This window comes from Grampus griseus (genome assembly GCF_964374135.1).
Source record: "Grampus griseus genome assembly, chromosome: 5".
Lineage (NCBI taxonomy): Eukaryota > Metazoa > Chordata > Mammalia > Artiodactyla > Delphinidae > Grampus > Grampus griseus.
Genome location: NC_138998.1, coordinates 76,942,336 through 76,962,703, shown reverse-complemented (window position 1 = coordinate 76,962,703; position 20,368 = coordinate 76,942,336). Strand labels below are relative to the sequence as shown.

Below are 20,368 nucleotides of genomic sequence, written 5' to 3'. Positions count from 1 at the left end.
TGTCACTTGAAACTGCTGAATAAAGCATGGAATCTGTCTAAGCCCTTAATAGCTAGACACGTGGGAAGCTATTAAGATTTTTAGATATTTTAAAATTCATTGAATTAAAAAAGCAAAATAAAATTCTCTACAGGTACTATCAAAAAAATGAAATTTCACATACCCTTTTGTCACATGCTACTGTCATGAATTCAAACTCTTGCCAGACTCCCTTCTTTTATGGAGAGATTAAAAGAATGTACTTCTTTGGGAAAATCCAATGATCTAGATAAATAGTTCTTAATATAGTAGGATAACCTAGAAGAAATGGATAAACTCCTAGAAACATATAACTGACCAAGACTGAATCATGAAGAAACAGAAAGTCTCAACAGACCTGTAACTAATAAGGAGATTTAATCAGTAATCAAAAATCTCTCAACAAAGAAAAGCCCACTTATCTTTTTAAATTTAATTTCACATTAATTTATCTTGATTGTCTTGACAACAAATTCTCATCAATGATACGGAAATTTGAACTAAAGCACTAAATCACTGAATTTTAGAGTGAGAAAACACCTAAAGATTATCCATCCCAGTTAGCCATCACTTTAGTCTGTATCAGAATCACTTGGAGGGTTTGTTACAACCATTCTCAGAGTTTCTAATTCAGTAGGTCTGGGATGGAGTCTGAGAATTTGCTTTTAAATAAGCCGCAGGTGATAATAGTACAAATGCAGTTTTGCATGCTGGGATGGAGAAAACAATGTTCTTTCCTCCTGTATAGGGAAAAAGCCAGTCCTTCCTCCTTCCGTGTTTCTCCTGTGCATTTCCTTTACTTTCACACGACTACCACACTCACAACACTTCTGACACCAGATGAGTGGAGGTTTTCTCCACAAACAAGCAAGTCTCTGAGACACCAGCTGGGTGTTCCACAATTTAACGCAATTCGGACACTATCTACATGGAAATAGTGTCAGATCACACAGGGTAAGTTCTCAGTCCAATGAGACTGTCCCCTCCCGCTCTTTCAGATGCCAATCCCAAGTCACCTGTTCTTCTGACCTGAGGTTTCCACAACCTCCTCCTCGGGTTCAATTAATTTGCTACAGCAGCTCACAGAAATCAAAAAAACTGTTTACTTACTGCTTAGCCGTTTCCTATAAAAGGATATAGCTGAACATCCGATGGAAGAGATGCCTAGGGCAAGGAACGTAGGATGGGACGTGGAGCTTCCATGCCTTCTCCAAGAGCTCTCTCCCACAGCTCTGCCTGCTCAACCCGGAAGCTCTCCAAACCCCCACCTTTTGGGTTTTTAATGGAAGTTTCCTTACACAGGTGTGATTAATTAAACCATTGCCCATTGGTGATTGAACTCAATCTCCTGCTTCTTTCTTGGCCCCAAAAGTAGGGGGGTGGGGCTGAAAGTGCTAACCCTCTAATCACCTGGTTGGTTCCCCTGGCAAGAAGCCCCTATCCTTAGGTGAGGCCCCCAATCACCTAATTAACAAAATGAAAGACACCTGTGTTGCTCTTGTCAGGAAATTCCAAGGATTTTAGAGCACTGTGCCAGAAACAGGAATAAAGACCAAATAGATATTTATCATAAATCATAACATCATACATACGTAATATGGTTAATCACAATCCTGGTTAAATTTAATTCTACCTACTTTATTTCTGTATCTGTGTAGCTGGATATGGCTGGAGAATATATAACCAGACTAAAAAGTCTCATTTTGAAATAAATCATCATTAACCTCAAGTGGGTTCCTGTGCTGCTGGGTAGTCCTCTGTCCACCCTCTTGAACAATAATTACATATTTTCTCCACTCTCCTCAGAGCTCCCATACCTCCTCCACTGTTTTCAATCTCAGCTAATGACCATGTGTCCTCTTTCACTGAGAAAACTGAAACGATCAGATAAGAACTTCAGCAGCTGCCACCACCATGTCTACCAACCTGTCTGTCTGTATCTCCATGGTCTCTACCTTTTCTCCTGTTGTGACTGAACTGTAAGCTCCTGACTTGGTGAATGTCTCCACTTGTACACTAGATTCTACTCCCTTTCACCTACACAAGAAAGTCAATCCAGGAATTTTTCCTGTTTCCTTTATATAATTATAATAAATATTCATCATTTTACTAGATCAGCATACAAACATGCTGTTATTTCTCCCATTAAAAGAGAAAAACCCTCCTTGAATCTATTCTCCTACAATGCCCCATTTCACTTCTTTTTCTTTAGTGCAAAATTCCTTGAAATAGTTATGTTATATTCACTATTTCCAGTTTTATTCTCCCATTCTCTCTTGAGTGCATTCTAATCAAACTTTCCCCCACACCAATCAACAAAAAGCTCTATATAGGTCATCACTGACCTCACTGCTAAATCCAATGGTCAATTCTCAAGTCACATCTTACCTGACACATCAGCAACATATTGCAGTTTACCATTTTCCCTACCTTATAACATTGCACTTTTCGCTTAGATTCCAGGATACTTTATTTACCTAGTTTTCTTCCACCTTTATAGCCATTCTTTTTCAGTCCCCTTTGCTCGCTCCTCTGCATTTCATTGGACTTAAAACACCGGCATGCTCAAAGACAGACTCCTTAAACCTTTTCTGTTTTCTATTTATATTCAAGCCCTACATGAAATCAGCCAGCCTCATTACCTTAAATGCCTTTTGTAATCTAATGGGTCATATATTTATACTTATAGTCTGGCCTATCCCCAAATTCCTGACATAGGTATCCAGTTATAGGTATATGACATACACTTGGATGTCTAATAAGTATCTCAAACTTATGTCCCAAACTGAGTTCCTAATATTCCTTTCCTTTCTCCCACAGTCTTTCCCATATCTGTTAATGGCAATTCCATCCTTCCAGTTTCTCAGGTCAAAAGCATTAGAATCAATCTTGACCACTGTATCTCTTTCACACTCTAACCCCAACTTATTGGCATATTCTGTTGGCTTGACCTTTATAATATACTCAGATTCTGACCATTTCTCACCCTTTATACTATTACCACCTGGTTTGAGCAAGCCTCTATCCATTTCTCACCTGAATTATTGTACTAACCTTTTAACTGCTCTCCTTTCTTCCAACCTTGACTCCCTTTAGGATATACCCAGCACGAAGAGTGATCCTGTTAAATGGAAATTAGATTATATTACTCTATTCTCAAAATCTTCCCATCTCATACCAAGTAAAAGTCTAAGTCTTTACTGTGTCCTACAAGAACCTACATGACTTAGCTCCGTATTATCTCTGATCTCATCTCCTAAGTCTGCCCGTAACTGCTCCAGAAGGTCAAGATCTGTGAATAGTTTGAGATTTTACTTTACTTGCAAGCTAATAAATTTAAGTTGCCAGTTTCATGGATGCTGATAGAAGACGTGAGACTCTTGGATCAGAGATAAAGGATAATCACAGTTGCCAGAATATTTTGTGCTGGTTTCCTGAGCCTTAATTCCACAGTACAATGCAAAGAAGCCTCCTCTTCTGTATAAATCTGCTCAGGCTGCCTTAACAAAATACCACAAACTGGGTGACTTCAACAACAGAATTTTATTTTCTCACACTTCTGGAGACTGGAAGTCTCAAATCAACATACCTGCAGTGTTGGTATCTGGTGAGAGCTCTCTCCCTGAGTTGCAGACAGCTGCCTTCTCACTGTGTACTCATGTGACCTTTCCTATGTGTGGGGGAGGGGAGGGGAGGGGAGTGGGGGAGAGAGAGAGAATGGGAGAGAGAGAAAGAAAGAGCTAGGTCTCTGGGTGTCTCTTCTTATAAGGACACCAATTCTATCAGATCAGGGCCCTACCCTTATGACCTCCTTTAACCTTAAATATTCCCATAGAGGGCCCATCTCCAAATATCAATACATTCACACTGGGGGAGGGGGGAGGGCTTTAATATATGAATTTGGGGAGGGGAAATGAACAAACATTAGTCCTTAACATCTTCTACTCTATTTAAAATTTAATCACACCCTTTTCCAAGAATTTCTATCCCCTTTTCTGCTTTATTTTTTCCTTAGTACTTATTGCTATCTAATCTCATATATATACTTATCGTATATATTGTCTGTCTCTATCATAGAAAGTTAGTTCTGTGAAGGTACGGATTTTTATCTGTTTTATTCACTATTTTATTCCCCTGTGCCTAAAACAGAGCCTAGAACACATGGTAAACCCTCAATAAGTATTTGTTGATTGAATGAATTAAGATTTTAGTGGGGAAGACTGGTAATTTGGAAAGCTGGAGAAGGTATACTTCTAGCCAGTAAGACCTCTTTTAGGAGGAAAATCCTCATTAATTGTCTGGTGAATTATTTACTGTAGACCGAATTGTTAATATCTTACTATAGAAGTCCTTAAATTTAAGCTTCCTTGGTAATGTGTATTTCTGAAATAGTAGAGGCTATATTTTGGACTTACTGAGCTTTTTTTTAAAAATCATGTTACATCATCTAAACATGTTATTTTTAATTTTAAATACTTTATAAAGTACTTTCTAAATGGAATGTATTTTTATAACACCCTTCCTAAGTCTCTGGTACATGTACACTCCTGAGGTATATCAGCCTGGGATAACTTCCTTACTCTCTCTACATGATGTCAAAGGAGAAAGGAAAGAAAAGGCTGCTAGGGCGCTGCTTAGGGGAGAATCTGCAAATGTCCAAAGGTCAGTCTACCCCAAGTTACTTCCTAAGCTTCATTGTGTCTTGTCTCTGGGACTGGTAAAAATCACCCATAGGTAATAGTTTGGCATGGATATTCAACCTTGAAGATTCTAGGTGAGTAAACCATTTTTCTGTATAAATGATGCAGAAGCCTGCCTAAACACCAAAGCTAGTTTGGATTTTTTTTAATACAATCAAAATTGCTAGCATGAACTCTAGATATTTAAATTTCATGAAATATTCTGAGTGTTCATTTTCAGAAGAAGAAAAATAGCATTTTCTAGTGAATGAGTCTATAAAGAAGTGGAATCAGTTGGCATTATTTTTTCAGCTGGTTATTCAATAAATTAAAATTATAAATTTTCTAAAATTTGCTCTTTAAAAAAGTATTTTAATGAATACTATATAGTATAATGAAAGGATACTGGATTAGGAATTAGGAAACCTGAGTTCTAGTCCAGGCTCAGCCACTGACTTGCTATGTGACCTGGCCCAAGTCTCATCATTTTTCTGGGTCTCTGTTTTCTCATTAATATAATGAGAGGATTTGACAAGTTGATGTCTTAGACTCCTTTTAGACCCCACCTTTTATGATTCCAAGTTATTGCAACTGACGAACTCACAAATCTACTGATTTATGTATAATACTGCAATATTATGACACTATAGATATGAATTATCATAATATAAAACATTTATCACCCATAGATGAATAGCAGCTGTTTTAGAATTTCATGTGCCAGTGATATGAAATTGTTTTTATAGGTACATTCCTCTCATTGAAAGGAGCTGTCCTAACATTCTCCTGTATGGACCGAACTGGCAGATTAATGCAACCACCATATGAAGTCTGGAGGGATCCAAACAACATAGATGAAAATGAGAAATCTTGGAGAAGAAAGCTGGTCATGAACTGCCCCTCTCCATCCCAAGAAATAGGAGATCATCAGTATACAATAATCTGCTCAGAAAAACAAGCCAAAGTCTTCTCACTGCCTTCTCAGACTTGCCTCTATGTTCACAACATCACCGAGACATCTTTTATACTGCAAGCAGATGTGGTGGTCATGTGTAACAGTGCCTGCTTGGCATGCTTTTGTGCCAATGGGCATATCATGATAATGAGGTACTTGCCTTCTTTATAAATTATCTGGTAATCATAACAGTGCAAACAAGGTACAATTATGAAAAGTATATGTGTAATGTGCAAGATGTTATCAAGAAGCAACCTGAGATCATTGTTTCATTATGTTTGTGAATGTTTTATTGCTCAAAAGTTTGAGGAGACTTTGAGTTTTTATTTGTTTTTGTTTGCTTTTTGTTTGTTTTTTGTTTTTGCTAAAAATGCTTTGCATTGTGAATGAAATATGTTAATTGACATCAAGGAATCTAAGGAAAGAGTGATTCTCCAGTCATTCACACATTCATTCAACATTTACTGAGCACATGTTATCTCCCAGATGCTATGCTAGGCACGGGATATATGAAGATGAATAAACTACAAGGAAAAGAAATGAACTGTTACCTTTACTATGTTTCATAGTACACACAAGAATTTTCCATACAGAATTTAATTTTATCCTTATAACTTCTCTAGGACATAGGAAAATAAAGTGTTATTTGCATCCTCCATTTTACATATGTTAACAAATTTGCCTGAGGTTGCAAGTCTAGGAAAAAGTGAGATCAATACTGAACAGTATACTAAAAGTCATTTTATTTTAACCTGCTCTAGCTATGCATTAAGAAATATACATGGAGGGAGAGCTTGGATGCGCTTTTGAACTGAAGTCGTAACTATATTGAAGGCTAGGTGGAAACAGATGTGAGGGATAATTGAGGGAAATTTGCTGAATGTAAAACCAATTGGTTGTGAAAGGTAATGGAGGTCTTTAAATCTCAGGGTTAGAAAAGAACTTAAAGGTTAAAAAGTTTTATCATGAACTTGGATAATAGTGAGGTCATTAGCAGATAAGAAAGTCAGAATTTAGAAAGACTGATAATGAGAAGTTTGGGAATGAATTGAGAATGAATGCTTGGAATGTGAGGTGCTTATATGCCAGCCTGCAGAAGTTTAGCCAGCAATTTAAGGTCTGGACTCTTAAAAAAATAGGGATGGAAGATACAGCTCTGGAAACCATTTACGTAAATGCATTAGTGAAAGTTGTAGCCGTGAATGAAATCATCAAAGAGGACACTATAAAAAAAGCGGAGAAATAGACTGGTCTTAGGACAAAAATTGAGGGGGAGGGGTGCATATGTCTACATTTGTGTAGTGGAGAAAAAAGAAACTCCAGCAAAGGAGATTGAGAAGTCATCAGAGAGCTAGGAAAAGGATCAGAGTAGCAGAACTTCATGAAATGAAAACGACAGCAGAGTATCAAAACGATGGTCAAGAGGTAGTACAAGAAAAAACCCTAGATCTGGCACCTAGATATTAGTGATCTTTGAGAAAGCAAATCTTAGGAGCACGGTGGAGGTAAGACTAAATTTCAAGGGGGCAAGAAGAGGCAGTGGCATAGATCAGGGGCTGACAGACTACAGCCCCAGGCCATATCTACCCTGCCCTCCCCCCAATCTGATATTGTAAAGCTTGCAAGCTAAGAATGGTTTTTACATTTTCAAATTGTTGAAAGAAATCAGAGAAGAATATTTCATGATATGTGAAAAGTATATGAAATTCAAATTTTCAATGGCCATAAACAAAGGTTCGGGGAACACAACCACACCCATTTGCTTACATACTGCCCAGAGGGGCTTGTGCACAGTAGGGCAGAGTCGAGTAGTTGCACTGGAGGCCTAAAATATTTACTATCTGGCTCTTTAAAAAAAAGTTTGCCAACCCCTGAGACAGTATTCTTTGGGGAAATTTTGGTAAAAAGAGAGATGAGAGACAGGAAAGTAGTTCGAGAGCAAACCTGGGTGTTTGAGTGTTTTTATTGTTATGTTTTATTTAATAGGGGAGACATGAGTAGATTTGTAAGCCAAGAAGTAGTTAATGAAGGAGAAAGTTTTGAAAACATAAAATCATTTATGGCCTGCTCATTCTCTTACATATTTCTTACTCTTTCTCTCTTCATCTGGTTTCTCTTTCTCAAGCTCTTTTTAAAGATTTCTGAAGGCCATTCCAGTCTTGTTTGAAAATAACGACTTAACTCCTAGACATGCCTTAGTTTAGAAGGAAAAAAAAATGTGTGTATACACTCCCCTGAGCTCATGTTTAGTCACTCAAAAATGTTATTTCGCAATTGAGTTTTTAGCTTGATAGTGACTACTTACCCTGTTTTTGCAAAATTTTAGTATGTCTTCTTTTCTTAAATGGTACATCTGAAAATTAATTTCTACTTAAATGAATACATGCTACATCTACATTTATGAGGAGGGGAATTTCTTGAGAAATGAAAAGCAAGAGTTTAAAAAGCAACAGGAGTCATAGCAATAGGAAAGATAAAATGATCTCTCTGTCTCTGCCCTTTGTAAAAGCTGTTTTACATGATAATGACTACTTTAATATTATGTCCTAGTGGAAACTCTTTGTGTTCACGAGGATCTCAAAAATATTTGAAAAGTGATTTTGACATGATTTTAGTAATGTGTAAGGTGTGGCTAGGAAACATGTGGCTTGAGTAACTGGAGTCTACAAATTGGCATGCTCCTGACCTTGCTAAGCATATTCCCAGATCTTTCCAGACCCTGTCAGAACTTAACTACGGGACTTTCCTGGCAGTCCAGTGGTTAGGACTCCGTACTTCCAATGCAGAACTTAACTACACTGAGCCCAATCTCCTCAAGTCCTAGTTTTCAGATAGTTGCTAGGTAGGTATGATTGCTCATGTGCCAATGTACCCAGACCTAGAAAAGAGTAGAGAGAGATGCAAGAGGCTTATCTATGTATAAAGTTCTCAAATTGGGCTGAGAGAGCCATTTTTAGTGGGAACCATCTTTAGTTACCTGACACTATTTCCTTATAAAAATGTCCTTGCACAGAAAAAAACTTTTTTTTTTTTCATCTTTAAGAGTACTTGTTTCCTAGACCTTAGCAATTGACTTACTCTTTCCTTTTCCTACCAAAAGTGATTACACCTGTTGTATTTTGTTGGCTTACTTTTATTATGCTACATAGACAACACAACTTATCAGGAAAGTCCATAGGAACCTCTTCCCCACCACAGCCTATTAATCTGAATGAATGGAAGTCTGTTTAACTGGGTTTGTTTTGGACTCATATCCTAAGGATCTTTGTTACTTCAAACGCCATCACATGTATTTTTAATATACTTTTTTCATACTAAATCTTTGAAATTCAGTATATAATTTACACTTACAGAATATCTCAAATCAGACAAGCCATATATCAACTGCTCAATAGCCACATGTGGCTAGTGGCTACCATATTGGACAGCACAGCGCTAGGACCTCATGAAAAACTTATTCCTATAGCACAGATTTCAGGTCCCATTTTATATGGTAAGATTCTAGGGCTTAAGTTGTAATTACAAACTACTTTGATAAGAGAAATAAGTACTTTTTTTTCAAGGTGCTGGTTTTATGATCTGGGTTAATTTAAAATCATTGTGCACACTACAATTAGTAGAATGATTTCAAAGCTTGAGATTTAACTACAAGTTTATTTTTCTCTTTTTGGCATTAGAGATGTGCTTTAAAAGCATCGAGATTGGTTTTCTTTAGTAGTTTGTAAATCTGGCTCCAGTGACAGTATCCAAAAGTACATTTTTATAAATATGTAAGCAGAATCATTTGACTACAACATTAGGATAAGCATAGAGCCAATCAGTAAGACACTTGAGATGTGGTATTAGCTTGGATGTGCAAATTTTGATCTATTATTTGTAACTAATTCTGTTACAGCCCCCAGCCATGTTTGTTTATTAATCATCCCTTCAGTGCAGGTGCCCTAAGTCATAGGTGATTTTCACTTTCTGTGTATAGAGGAAGTAAAGGAATGGGGAGCAAAGCCACTCCATTCCCAGGCACAGTGAACAAGACCCACTTCATCAGTGTATAACCTCCTCAGACCCAGTTCTGCCTTAAAAAGAGACAAGAGACCAAGTATGCAGGCAGCCACTTTCTAGCTGTGGTGTTTCTGCCATAATCAAAGATTATAACTGTACTGTAGGAACCTGTGAAATGCTCCAAAAAGCATTTTGAAATTGCTGGCCACTGCGTTTAATCCATCCTTCAAAGACATTTGCTAAGTATCTGTGTGGATTAAGATAGAAGAACTGTGCCCATAATTTTTTGTGAATATGATTTTATGTGAAAGTCTAGTTTACTACCATTGAAAATTCAAGAGGATAAAGAAACAACCATAAAGTAGTGGTATAAAAAGTATTGTTTCATGTAAGGATCTGCACATTTTATACGAAGAAATTAAAAGCTTCTAACAACTTGAAAATGAAATGTGGATTTGTTTTTTTCCATTCAGCCTACCTAGTCTTCGCCCAATGTTGGATGTTAATTATTTGCCACTGACAGACATGAGGATAGCACGGACGTTTTGTTTTACCAATGAAGGACAGGCATTATACCTTGTCTCTCCTACTGAAATTCAGCGGTTAACATACAGCCAAGAGATGTGTGATAATCTACAGGTAGGTCAGGCACATTTATGAATAAACATAGGACACAGTTGTAAAAAGAGAAAAAGTTAGAAAGATGTCTAAAAGCTAAAATATTATTGAGCAAGACAATAAATATGCCTTCCCTAGAACATGTTTTGAATATATGTTCATCATTGTGATGCTACCAAGTTCTAGTGTGGTTCCAGATATACACAGAAAAAAATAAGAAAAAACGGGATGTGCGAAGAATGTGATCATACATATCAATGGTTGTTTTGTGTGTTTTATTGGTTTTTTTGCCTATGGAGAATCCTCTAAAAGATTATGAAAATCTTCCTCCAGGGTGGGGAATATGTATGTACACACAAAAATTCTGCATACAATTCAGGGAGTTAATGAAATTTTTTTAAAGAAATCTTAATTGTGATTAAGAGCCATACAAAATAAATACATATCCTGTAGGTTAGAATTGGGCATTTGTCTTTGATCATAGCGGTTAAGCAGAACCTAGAAACAAATATAAAAGCCTATCTAACCTTGGATAAGTAAATGTGGTCACAAAATGTTAAAAGGCATCTTAGGGATTTAATTGGTTTCTCCTCCTTATTTTAGAAATAAGAAAACTAAAACCCATTCATTACAATATAGAGGTTCAGAGCATAAGCTCTGAACTATTTAAGTAGCATTTTGCTCACTTATATAACTTTGGCCATTTTACTTAATCTACTACCTTGAAGCACTGCTGTGAGAATTAAGAAAGAATTCATATAAAGCACTGAGCACAGTGCCTGGAACATAATAAGCTTTAAAAATAAATAATAATAAATGTTATTCAACAAATACTTAGAGTTTTTTATATGCCTGGTACTTGGCTGGGCTCTAGGAACACAATCATAAACAAGATACGAGTCCCTACCTGTTAGTGTGGAGGGAGAGATAAGTAAACAGACAACCACAATACTCTGGAAAATGCTGTTATATGGCTGTGCCGGTGCTGGGGAGACATGTGAGAGGGGCACCTGGGTTGATGGAACAAAAGGGAAGGGGTAGTTAGAAAAAGGTTGTGAAGGATGAATAGGAGTTATCCATAGGAATGGATGGCTGGAGATGGAAAAGGTAATAATATTCTTGACAGAGCAGAGGCATGCGACAGCCCCAAGGTTCAGGCAACTTCCAACAAAGTGCTGAGTTGGGAAGTGGAGAGAGTGAAGGGTTGATGCTGGAGAGTTAGTCAAGAACAGAGCTTGGAACACCTTGTAAGCTCCTTAAGGAATCTGGCATTTATCCCCAGGGCAATAGCAAGTCATTGAAAAGGTTTAACAAATTTGTTTATTAAAGCTAATATTCTGGTTGCAGTATGGCAATTAGTTTTGTGGAATTAAGACTAAAAGTAGGGAGAAAAATTTGGAGGCTTTTTAAAATAATTAAGGCCAAAAATAATAGTGGTTTGAAATAAGGCAGCCAACAGTGAGGAGAGAGAAAAGTTAGCAGATTCAATGGCTATAAAGTGTAATCAGTCGGATTGGAGGGTTATTAGATGTAGGAGTGAAGGAAAGGAAGGAATTAATAATTATTCCTGTATTTCTGGGTTGGGGAACTAAGTAGATGGTGCAGCCATTTCCAAAGAGAAGGGATTCGGAGGAAGAGCACAGGTCTGGGGAGTAGAGGTGAAAGGGGATGATGATGACAGTCATGCTGCAAGTTCACAGACAAACTGATATTAGGTCAACGGTCTGACTTTGGGTTGAAGTTCCTTCCTCCAAACCAATGGTTCTCAAATTTTGGTCTGCTTTAGAAAGACCAAAGCAAGTTAAAACTTTTTAGGGCAAGTTAAAAGTTAGGAAAAGTTAGAGCAAGTTAAAAATACAGATAACCAGAACACATGTATGCAAATTTTGATTTAGCGCATGTGGAATAAAGCCAGTGCATCTGTGTTTCTAACAAGATATCTCCCCAGTCATTCTAAATTACATCAAATATTAAGAACAATTTTACCTCACCATGCAGTAGCTGCCTACTTTGACTCATTTAAATTATCTTGAGCTACTTCATTATTTTGTACGTGATATAAAAATAAATCCAGCCTTTCTCTACACACCACCTGGTTCCAGAAAGGGAACTAGGACAGGAAAGACGCTATGGTAATTGAAAAAGAATCAGAAGTCTAGATTGGCAGTCACTGATCAAGTGTAAATTAATCCTAGGGTGAATATTAGCTTCCCATGCTTTCTAATTGTAGAAGGAAGAAACGAAGAGGGCAGAAAAGTGAAAATTTTAGGATGTCAGTTCTTGGAGAAGGGAAGGGAAAGGAAGGAGATGGAGAAAGAAAGGCCAGAGAGAACTGGGAGCAAAGCAAAAATCACCAGGAAAATATATGGAGAACAGACTGCCTTTTCATGACATGCTCTAACCTGCCACCATGTTATCTTTTGATCTGTTACTTTACTCTTAGTCTAATGCTGTTTTCTTTTGATTTGATATAGGACATGCTAGGAGATTTGTTTACTCCCATAGAGACACCAGAAGCTCAAAACAGAGGCTTTCTCAAAGGACTGTTTGGTGGAAGTGGACAAACATTTGACAGAGAAGAGCTCTGTGAGTAACAGAAGACCTATTTCTAGACTAGCGTTTTGCTTCTATACCATGAAAACTATTTGTTTACCAAACATGAATAAAATTGGTCACTTTATATTAGATGCAATTCTAATAGTATATGCAATTCATAGTACATGCAATTCATACAAAAAATGAGTAAGCTAATAAATGTGTCATTTGCAGGTAGATCATACCTGCAAGGCAGGGTGAAGACATTTGATTACTAAAATCTGAAAAAATGTTTTTGAATCTGCCTGCCTTTACTTCTAGGAAACAGATTATTTATTCAGAATTCAAGGTTTACCAATGGTACAGAATAAATTACTTTAAAAAAATCTACCTGCGAAACTCTGATGAACAATAATCAAAATGCAGTAGAAAGATACTAGGGAACATTTTCAGAGATAAATTAAGAATACATTTTCCAGAATATCTCACCCACCATTTGGTCTTACAGATCAAAACTCCTTTTTTGAATTTTTAACTATGCAAAAGATCTAGGTACCTCCATACAATGGAATAGTATTCAGCCATAAAAGGGAATGACGTTTGATAATACTACAACATGGATGAACCTTGAAAACATCATGCTAAATTAAAGAAGGAAGACAAAAATGGCCACATATTGTATGATTCCTTTTATACAAAATGTTCTGAATAGACAAATCCATAGAGACAGAAAGTAAATTAATAGTTGCCAGGGACTGAGGCAAGGAGGGACTAGAAAGGGACTGCTAATAGGTACAGAGTTTTCTTTTTGGGGTGATGAAAATGTTCTAAAATTAGACAGTGGTGATAGTTGCACAAATCTGTGAATATGCTAAAAACCACTGAATTGTACACTTAAAAAGGGTGAGTTTTGGGAATCTCCTGGCAGTCCAGTGGTTAGGATTTGGAGTTTTCACTGCCGGGGCCAGGAGTTCGATCGCTGTTCTGGAAACCAAGATCCCGCAAGCTGTGCAGCATGGCCAAAAATTAAAAAAAGGGGTGGTGGTGAATTTTATGATATGTGAATTTTATCTCAATAAGCCTCTTATTTTTTAAAAAACTGATCTAGATTCCATTCCTAATGTTATATCCTTGGGAATTCTCACTAAATTTTTACTAAGAGAGCTGTTTTTCAATATTTAAAAGTTACTTCATTAAAATTAAGTGAAAATGCGCTTTGTAAATGATGGGGAAATTTTTAGTCTTTTATAAAGTTCCTACAAATGTTTATTAATGCCCATCATGCATACACCCCATTCTCTAGTATTTACATACACACACACAGAGATTTTTGAAAAAACGACAACTGCGGCCTACAAAGACTGACAGCAAGATGAATACAGAAGATTGGAATGCCAACTTGGGCAGAAATTTAAATAAATGATCAGGCCTGAGATTGGAACAGACACTAATATGGGTTAAATATGAGGTCACAATAAAATTGTGAGCATCCCAATTCAGCAATGTCAAGAAATGCAATTGGGCTTCCCTGGTGGCGCAGTGGTTGAGAGTCCGCCTGCCGGTGCAGGGGACACGGGTTCGTGCCCTGGTCCGGGGGGATCCCACATGCCACGGAGTGGCTGGGCCCGTGAGCCATGGCCGCTGGGCCTGTGCGTCCGGAGCCTGTGCTCCGCAAGGGGAGAGGCCACGGCAGTGGGAGGCCCGTGTACCGCAAAAAAAAAAAAAAAAAAAAAAAAAAAAGAAAGAAATGCAATTATGCCGTATTGTATGGAACACCCCCCCACACACACACATAATAAGGCATATGGTACCAATATCTCTCTCAGTCTCTTTCATGGGCATTTTTCTTCGGTAAATGCTAACATCTGCAAATACAGATCTATGATAGGAACAAATATGTCTCTTCATGAGAATTATGACAGTAGAATTCAATGTAAGTACTTTGGTGATAAACTTGACTATAATTACTTGAATTACTGACAGAATGTTTTAAATTGCTATGGCTTGAACTCCCAGTTGGGGAAGCTTCAGCAGGAAAAGCATCACGCAGCCTCGCACAGCACATTCCTGGACCAGGTGGTATAGAAGGGATGAAAGGTGCTGCCGGAGGGGTGATGGGAGAGCTGACTCGTGCACGGATCGCACTTGATGAGAGAGGACAGAGGCTAGGAGAGCTGGAAGAGAAAACTGCAGGCATGATGACCAGTGCAGAAGCATTTTCCAAACATGCACATGAGGTAAACTGCCTAAGTAAATAAAGGCATCTTCATACAGTAATAACTTTAAACATTTAGGTCCTGCAAAAGAAAGCCTAAACAGAGATGTCACTGAAAGTAATCCTGTGTGAGAGCCAAGGTAACTGGGATCTCATTATAAGTATTATAACTCCCCTCATATTGGGGGGAAAAAATTTTTTTAATACTATATTGATACTTCTTTACCTTAGAGGATGACTTAAAAGAAAATTATCCACTGGTTCTGGTACACTGGGTCTATATTGTGCATCAGCTGCTAAAAAGGTACTTAGGTTGATTACATGCTCTCCCCCAACAAGGTGTGAGGGGGCAGTAGAGGCTGGGATCCACACACCCCTTTTTGTCTCAATCATTAAAAATCATTTCCTGTCAGGCAAATCTTTAGAGCTTGATTGGTTTTTTAAAAAGTCTTTCTATATGCACTTTATTTCAAAAAATAAAGGAAGTCTTATAAGTTTTGAGATTTTGATATGCATGATTAGCTCAATATGAGCTTGCTTTGATTAGCACTTTTAAATAATTTTTTAACATCTTATGGTGACTATTTTTTCTTTGCAGTTAATGCTGAAATATAAGGATAAGAAATGGTACCAATTCTAAACTTCTAAAGAAGCTATGACTGCTTTGAGAAACCATTATTCAGGGAAACCATATTTATTCCCGGCATCACTATTCAACTGCTAGAAGACAGTTTCTTCCACAAAATGTTCCATTACAGTCCATCTGAAGTTATCATAAGGGAGACTTATCAGAGACACTGTACAACCCAAAGGCTGGAACCCTGGTTAAAACCCCAAGATATGGCTGAATTTGCCTCTTCCCACGTGGAATGGAGCTATCATCTTGGCATGTCGTTTGCTAAGGATTTACATTTAGGAACTACGGGGAGTCCTGATTTGAAAAAATCCTGTACAAACAAAAACCATTAATGCACTTAATGAAAAAAAATTTTGCATGATAAATTAACATCTTAAGAGGAAAAGAAAAAAAAAGCATGTTGTGACAGAAGAAAAAAAGATTTATGGTAAACTATTTTTATAAATTGGACCACACCTGACAATTTAAAAAAATCTGTGTTAGAAGATATCAGTGCATTTCAAGTACATTTGCAATACCCAACTGAAAAAACAAACAAAACCAGACTTTTCTTTTCATCTATAACTTTCATTATCTAGAACATTATTGAATTCTTATGGCAAGAGTCTGATTAACGTTCTTCTCTCTCCATAATATTTTACATTATTCACAGTTCTTGGTCATAATCAAATATTGCCAGTACAGTAAATTATTCCTAACACAATTATATCCATTTCTATCACCTTCAGAACAAGTTGCTATTTTTAGTCACAAACCGTGCAGGGTTGGGTCACCTCGAAGCATTTTTTCAGCCTGGCTTATACTCTGCAGGGGAGTTGACAATAGGTTTGGGGAAACTAGACTTACAGGAACAATGTAGTTAGCTTTGAGAACTGATTTCACTCACTCTGGTTTCAGGTTCTAAAGTGATATATTTTTAATGCTCCATTTGTATCCTTGTCTGCCAATTACACAGTATATTACTGTTCAATCCCAGTGGGGTCTTCAATTCAAAGGTGCTCTTGCAGCCTGACACTCACAGACCAAACTGGTCATTCTCTTTAGTCTGATTCAGTAAAACCTCAGTTAATGTTTTAGGAAAGGGATTCTGACATTTCTGATTAACAAGGGCTTTCATTAGAAATTACTTTTTGGTTCAATACTTACTATTAAAAATTGTTATAAAGTGGTGGTGTTTTTGCTATCTTGGCTTTAGTCACCATTATGGACAACAGAAATTTTGTCACTCAACAGGCTAAATAACATAAGCCACAGGATTATGTCAACAGGTACCAAATACCTATTCCTTATTAAAAGCTCTTTTAAAAATGGAATGAAGAGGCTTCCCTGGTGGCGCAGTGGTTGAGAATCTGCCTGCTAATGCAGGGGACACAGGTTCGAGCCCTGGTCTGGGAAGATCCCACATGCCGTGGAGCAACTAGCCCCGTGAGCCACAACTGCTGAGCCTGAACGTCTGGAGCCTGTGCTCCGCAACAAGAGAGGCCACAATAGTGAGAGGCCCGCGTACCGCGATGAGGAGTGGCCCCCACTTGCCACAACTAGAGAAAGCCCTCGCACAGAAACGAAGACCTAACACAGCAAAAATAAATAAATTAATAAACTCCTACCCCCAACATCTAAAAAAAAAAAGGAATAAAGAATATCCTTAACGTGATAAAAGATTATCTATTATAACTCAACAGAGAGCTAGTAGAGGCAAACAAAATAAAGATGTCTGCTACCATCATTTAATATGATTCTGGAAGTCAAAAGTCTTAGGAAATGAACATATGCAGATTCTGGGACCCATCCTATAATATGTATGTTATTCTTTCAAAAAGAATCTTTTTAAAGAAAATTAATGGGTTCGGCTCATTGAATTTTGATTAATCAAGGTCTTACCAGACTCACATTGTTTCTTAAGAATTCACCATTTTCCTGAAGTCCAGGCTATTTGAGTAGCCAAAAATAGTATTTCTGCTTGTTTTTTTAGTTTTTAAATTTTTAGTGAATTTGTTTAAAGTGGCACTTCTTTCAAATGTTCTCAGTAATTTTGAGAAGAACAAATTAATCTTTGAGAAGAGTAATCTTTGAAAAGAGATGGGGGAAAGAGTCAGAAAATGTATACCAGGATAGCATTTCTCAGAGTCCTTGAATTCTCCTGATTTCTCAAAAAAGCCTCTCTAGGAATCTCTCCAGACTCCTGTGAACAGCCTTAGGGTAACAGAACCTGACTTTGAAATACAAACATGATACATAAAATTATATAGTAAAAATACTGAAGAAACGTGAGACCAGGATTTGGAAAACACTGGTAGGCAAATTGCACTGCACTATTTGTACCATCAGTTTTAAGGACCCAGTTTTCGGATTTTCTGAACAAATACTTTATCATTTCTATACTTAAAAAAAAACCTAAGAGTAAAATATTGGTTTATTTTAGAAGCAATGAAATAAAGCCCAAAGTGGCATTAAATTCAATGACTATCTCTAAAGCCCCAATAGGATGTGACTTAACTTGTTCTGTATCAGGGTTTCTCAACAATGGCACTGTTAACAGAAAATTCTTTGTTATGTGGCACTGTCCTTTGCACTGCAGGTGTCTAGCAGCACCCCTGGCCTCTCTCCACTAGATGCCACTAGCGACCCCCACTCCCACCCGCCCCAAAATGACAATCAAAAATGTCTCCAGCCATTGACAAAATTACCCCCAGTTGAGAGCCACTGTTCTACATCATTTGGAGACAGATTAAGTGTGAATATGTAATATGTCTTGTATAAAATTAAACATCGTTAGTACACAGTAACAAATTATTATACCCAAAATTACATGTGTGGTTCATATGCAATAAAATGTTATTTTGGGGAAAGCTTACATGAATCACTGAAAGATAACAATTACAGAATATTTTAAAGCATACAGAAAAAATACCAGAAAGGACAAAATAGCATTTCACAGAAGTGCTTAAAACTGGCTTTAATGAATAGATCAAAAGTTTATAATTGGCACGTCAATTGGAAGTAAGGTGCTTCTGAAATGCTTGAAAAGAATAGGTTCTTTTCGTCTTTCAATATTGTTTTTATAAACCCTTTCTTAATGTAAGGGTAACTTCATCCCACAAACTCCTGATTAGTGGAATACAAATTAATGAGGTTTTACTGTATCAAAATTATTTTTCTAATTCAGAGATAGCAATAACAAGAATCTAATATGGACGTGATTTTTCTCTTTGAACATTTCTGTTGCACTGACCTTAGCGTGCGCGTGCACGCGCGCGCACACACACACACACACACACACACCCCACCGTCTCACCATCATCATCATCTTTAGAAAATGAGTACTGTTGATCCATGTAATACTTTACATCTCTCTTCTCTACTATTTAAATGTCTTGCCTCTATCTTAGAACATAAGAAAAATACTCCTAGTAACTTGAACAATGATAGAGAAAATGACTCTGAGCCTTAGTTGTCATCAAAATTACATTTTGTCTGCTTAAGGTGACATCAGAAGATAAGGCTTGCAAATCACAGTCTCTCTACAAGTTGACCATATCTCATTATGATTCCCTGAAGAGATAACCCCTTCTTAGTGTCCCAGGAGAAAATGGGCCTTTAGCATTATAATTCATCATGGAGCTAGAGGTATTTTTTTTCCTGGTTCTAATATGCGAGCAATAATCCCTACCAAGAAATCATCCATTAACCTTGGAGTTTGGAGGGATGGATGATTGATTTATCATTTATTTTAATCCACTGCAAAAGCAGTACTGCCAGCTCTGCTTTCTACACTTCATTGAGACCCAGACTTAGTGCCCGTCATCATCATGGCCATTATCTGACTAACTTTGGAAGGATGGTGACAGAACTGAGTGAGATGTTTTCTGATAATTCAGTCATAAAGATAATGTTTCAAATCTTTCATATAGCATTTGAATGATTCTCCAGTTAATAAATCAGAATCCAGGTCTCTAGTACTCGAAGATCTTAAGGGATTGTAAAGGAAAAAGTTTACCGTTGGAGTCCTTTTTTAAAATGTGAACCATGTGTCTGTTATCTGCATTAAGGGATCACCATGGCTTTGAGGAAGGAAAAGGAAAATAAAGATTATGCCCAAGGTTGGTTGAAGAAGATTAAGATTAGCTCTTTGAGATACTTGGTTTTAAAATGTTTGGCAGAAGGGAAAAATGAAGCATATTTAGAAGAGTAAGCTAAAAGCCCTCTCATTGGTTTAGGGTCATTGGGACAACCCAGGAGTATCTGTGTGATTATAGCCCGTGTCCATGGGAAGGCATTGTTAACTTGACCACTTTTGTTCTGAGAGGGCAATGTCAAGAGTCAGATGTTTCTGCGAGGCCTGCCCTTTGCATCAGGAGAAAAGTGGTAGCCTTTGCAGCTTCTTCACCTATGTCTTCTGTAGCCCCAACCCCACTTGTGACGTTACTGTTTCACAGACACACTGCTCCAGGGGCCAGAAATACTTGCCAGTAAGTCATGTATTTGGATTGCACCGTTCCAGGGAGCATGGCTGTAGAAGTTTATTGTGTATATGTGCAGACAACATAGCCCTGAAAGGACAAAATTCAAAATAGGAAAGGTCTGACTTAGGAAAGAAGAGAAAGTGCAATTTGGTACAAGCGGGCTGGGGTAAAAAGGGACATGGGAGCCAGAGTGAAGCATAAGAAGCTTTGATGAGGAACCGAGGCACAGTTGGTCTATTTATACATTTA

At 37.4% G+C, this 20,368-nt stretch overlaps 1 protein-coding gene across 4 annotated transcripts in view; it reads left to right on the top strand.

Moving 5' to 3' along the window:
- The window catches only part of STXBP5L (syntaxin binding protein 5L), a gene marked incomplete at both ends in the record, with an annotated part of 357,252 nt that extends 341,593 nt beyond the window's left edge, over positions 1 to 15,659 (top strand). For all 4 annotated transcript variants that reach the window (XM_082655376.1, XM_082655374.1, XM_082655375.1 and 1 more), the window contains 5 exons: positions 5,444 to 5,804; positions 10,125 to 10,290; positions 12,744 to 12,855; positions 14,821 to 15,041; positions 15,618 to 15,659. In XM_082655376.1, coding sequence (XP_082511502.1) covers positions 5,444 to 5,804; positions 10,125 to 10,290; positions 12,744 to 12,855; positions 14,821 to 15,041; positions 15,618 to 15,659 — 902 coding nt within the window. The remainder of the gene's footprint in view (positions 1 to 5,443; positions 5,805 to 10,124; positions 10,291 to 12,743; positions 12,856 to 14,820; positions 15,042 to 15,617) is intronic.
- Positions 15,660 to 20,368: the final 4,709 nt, after the last annotated feature.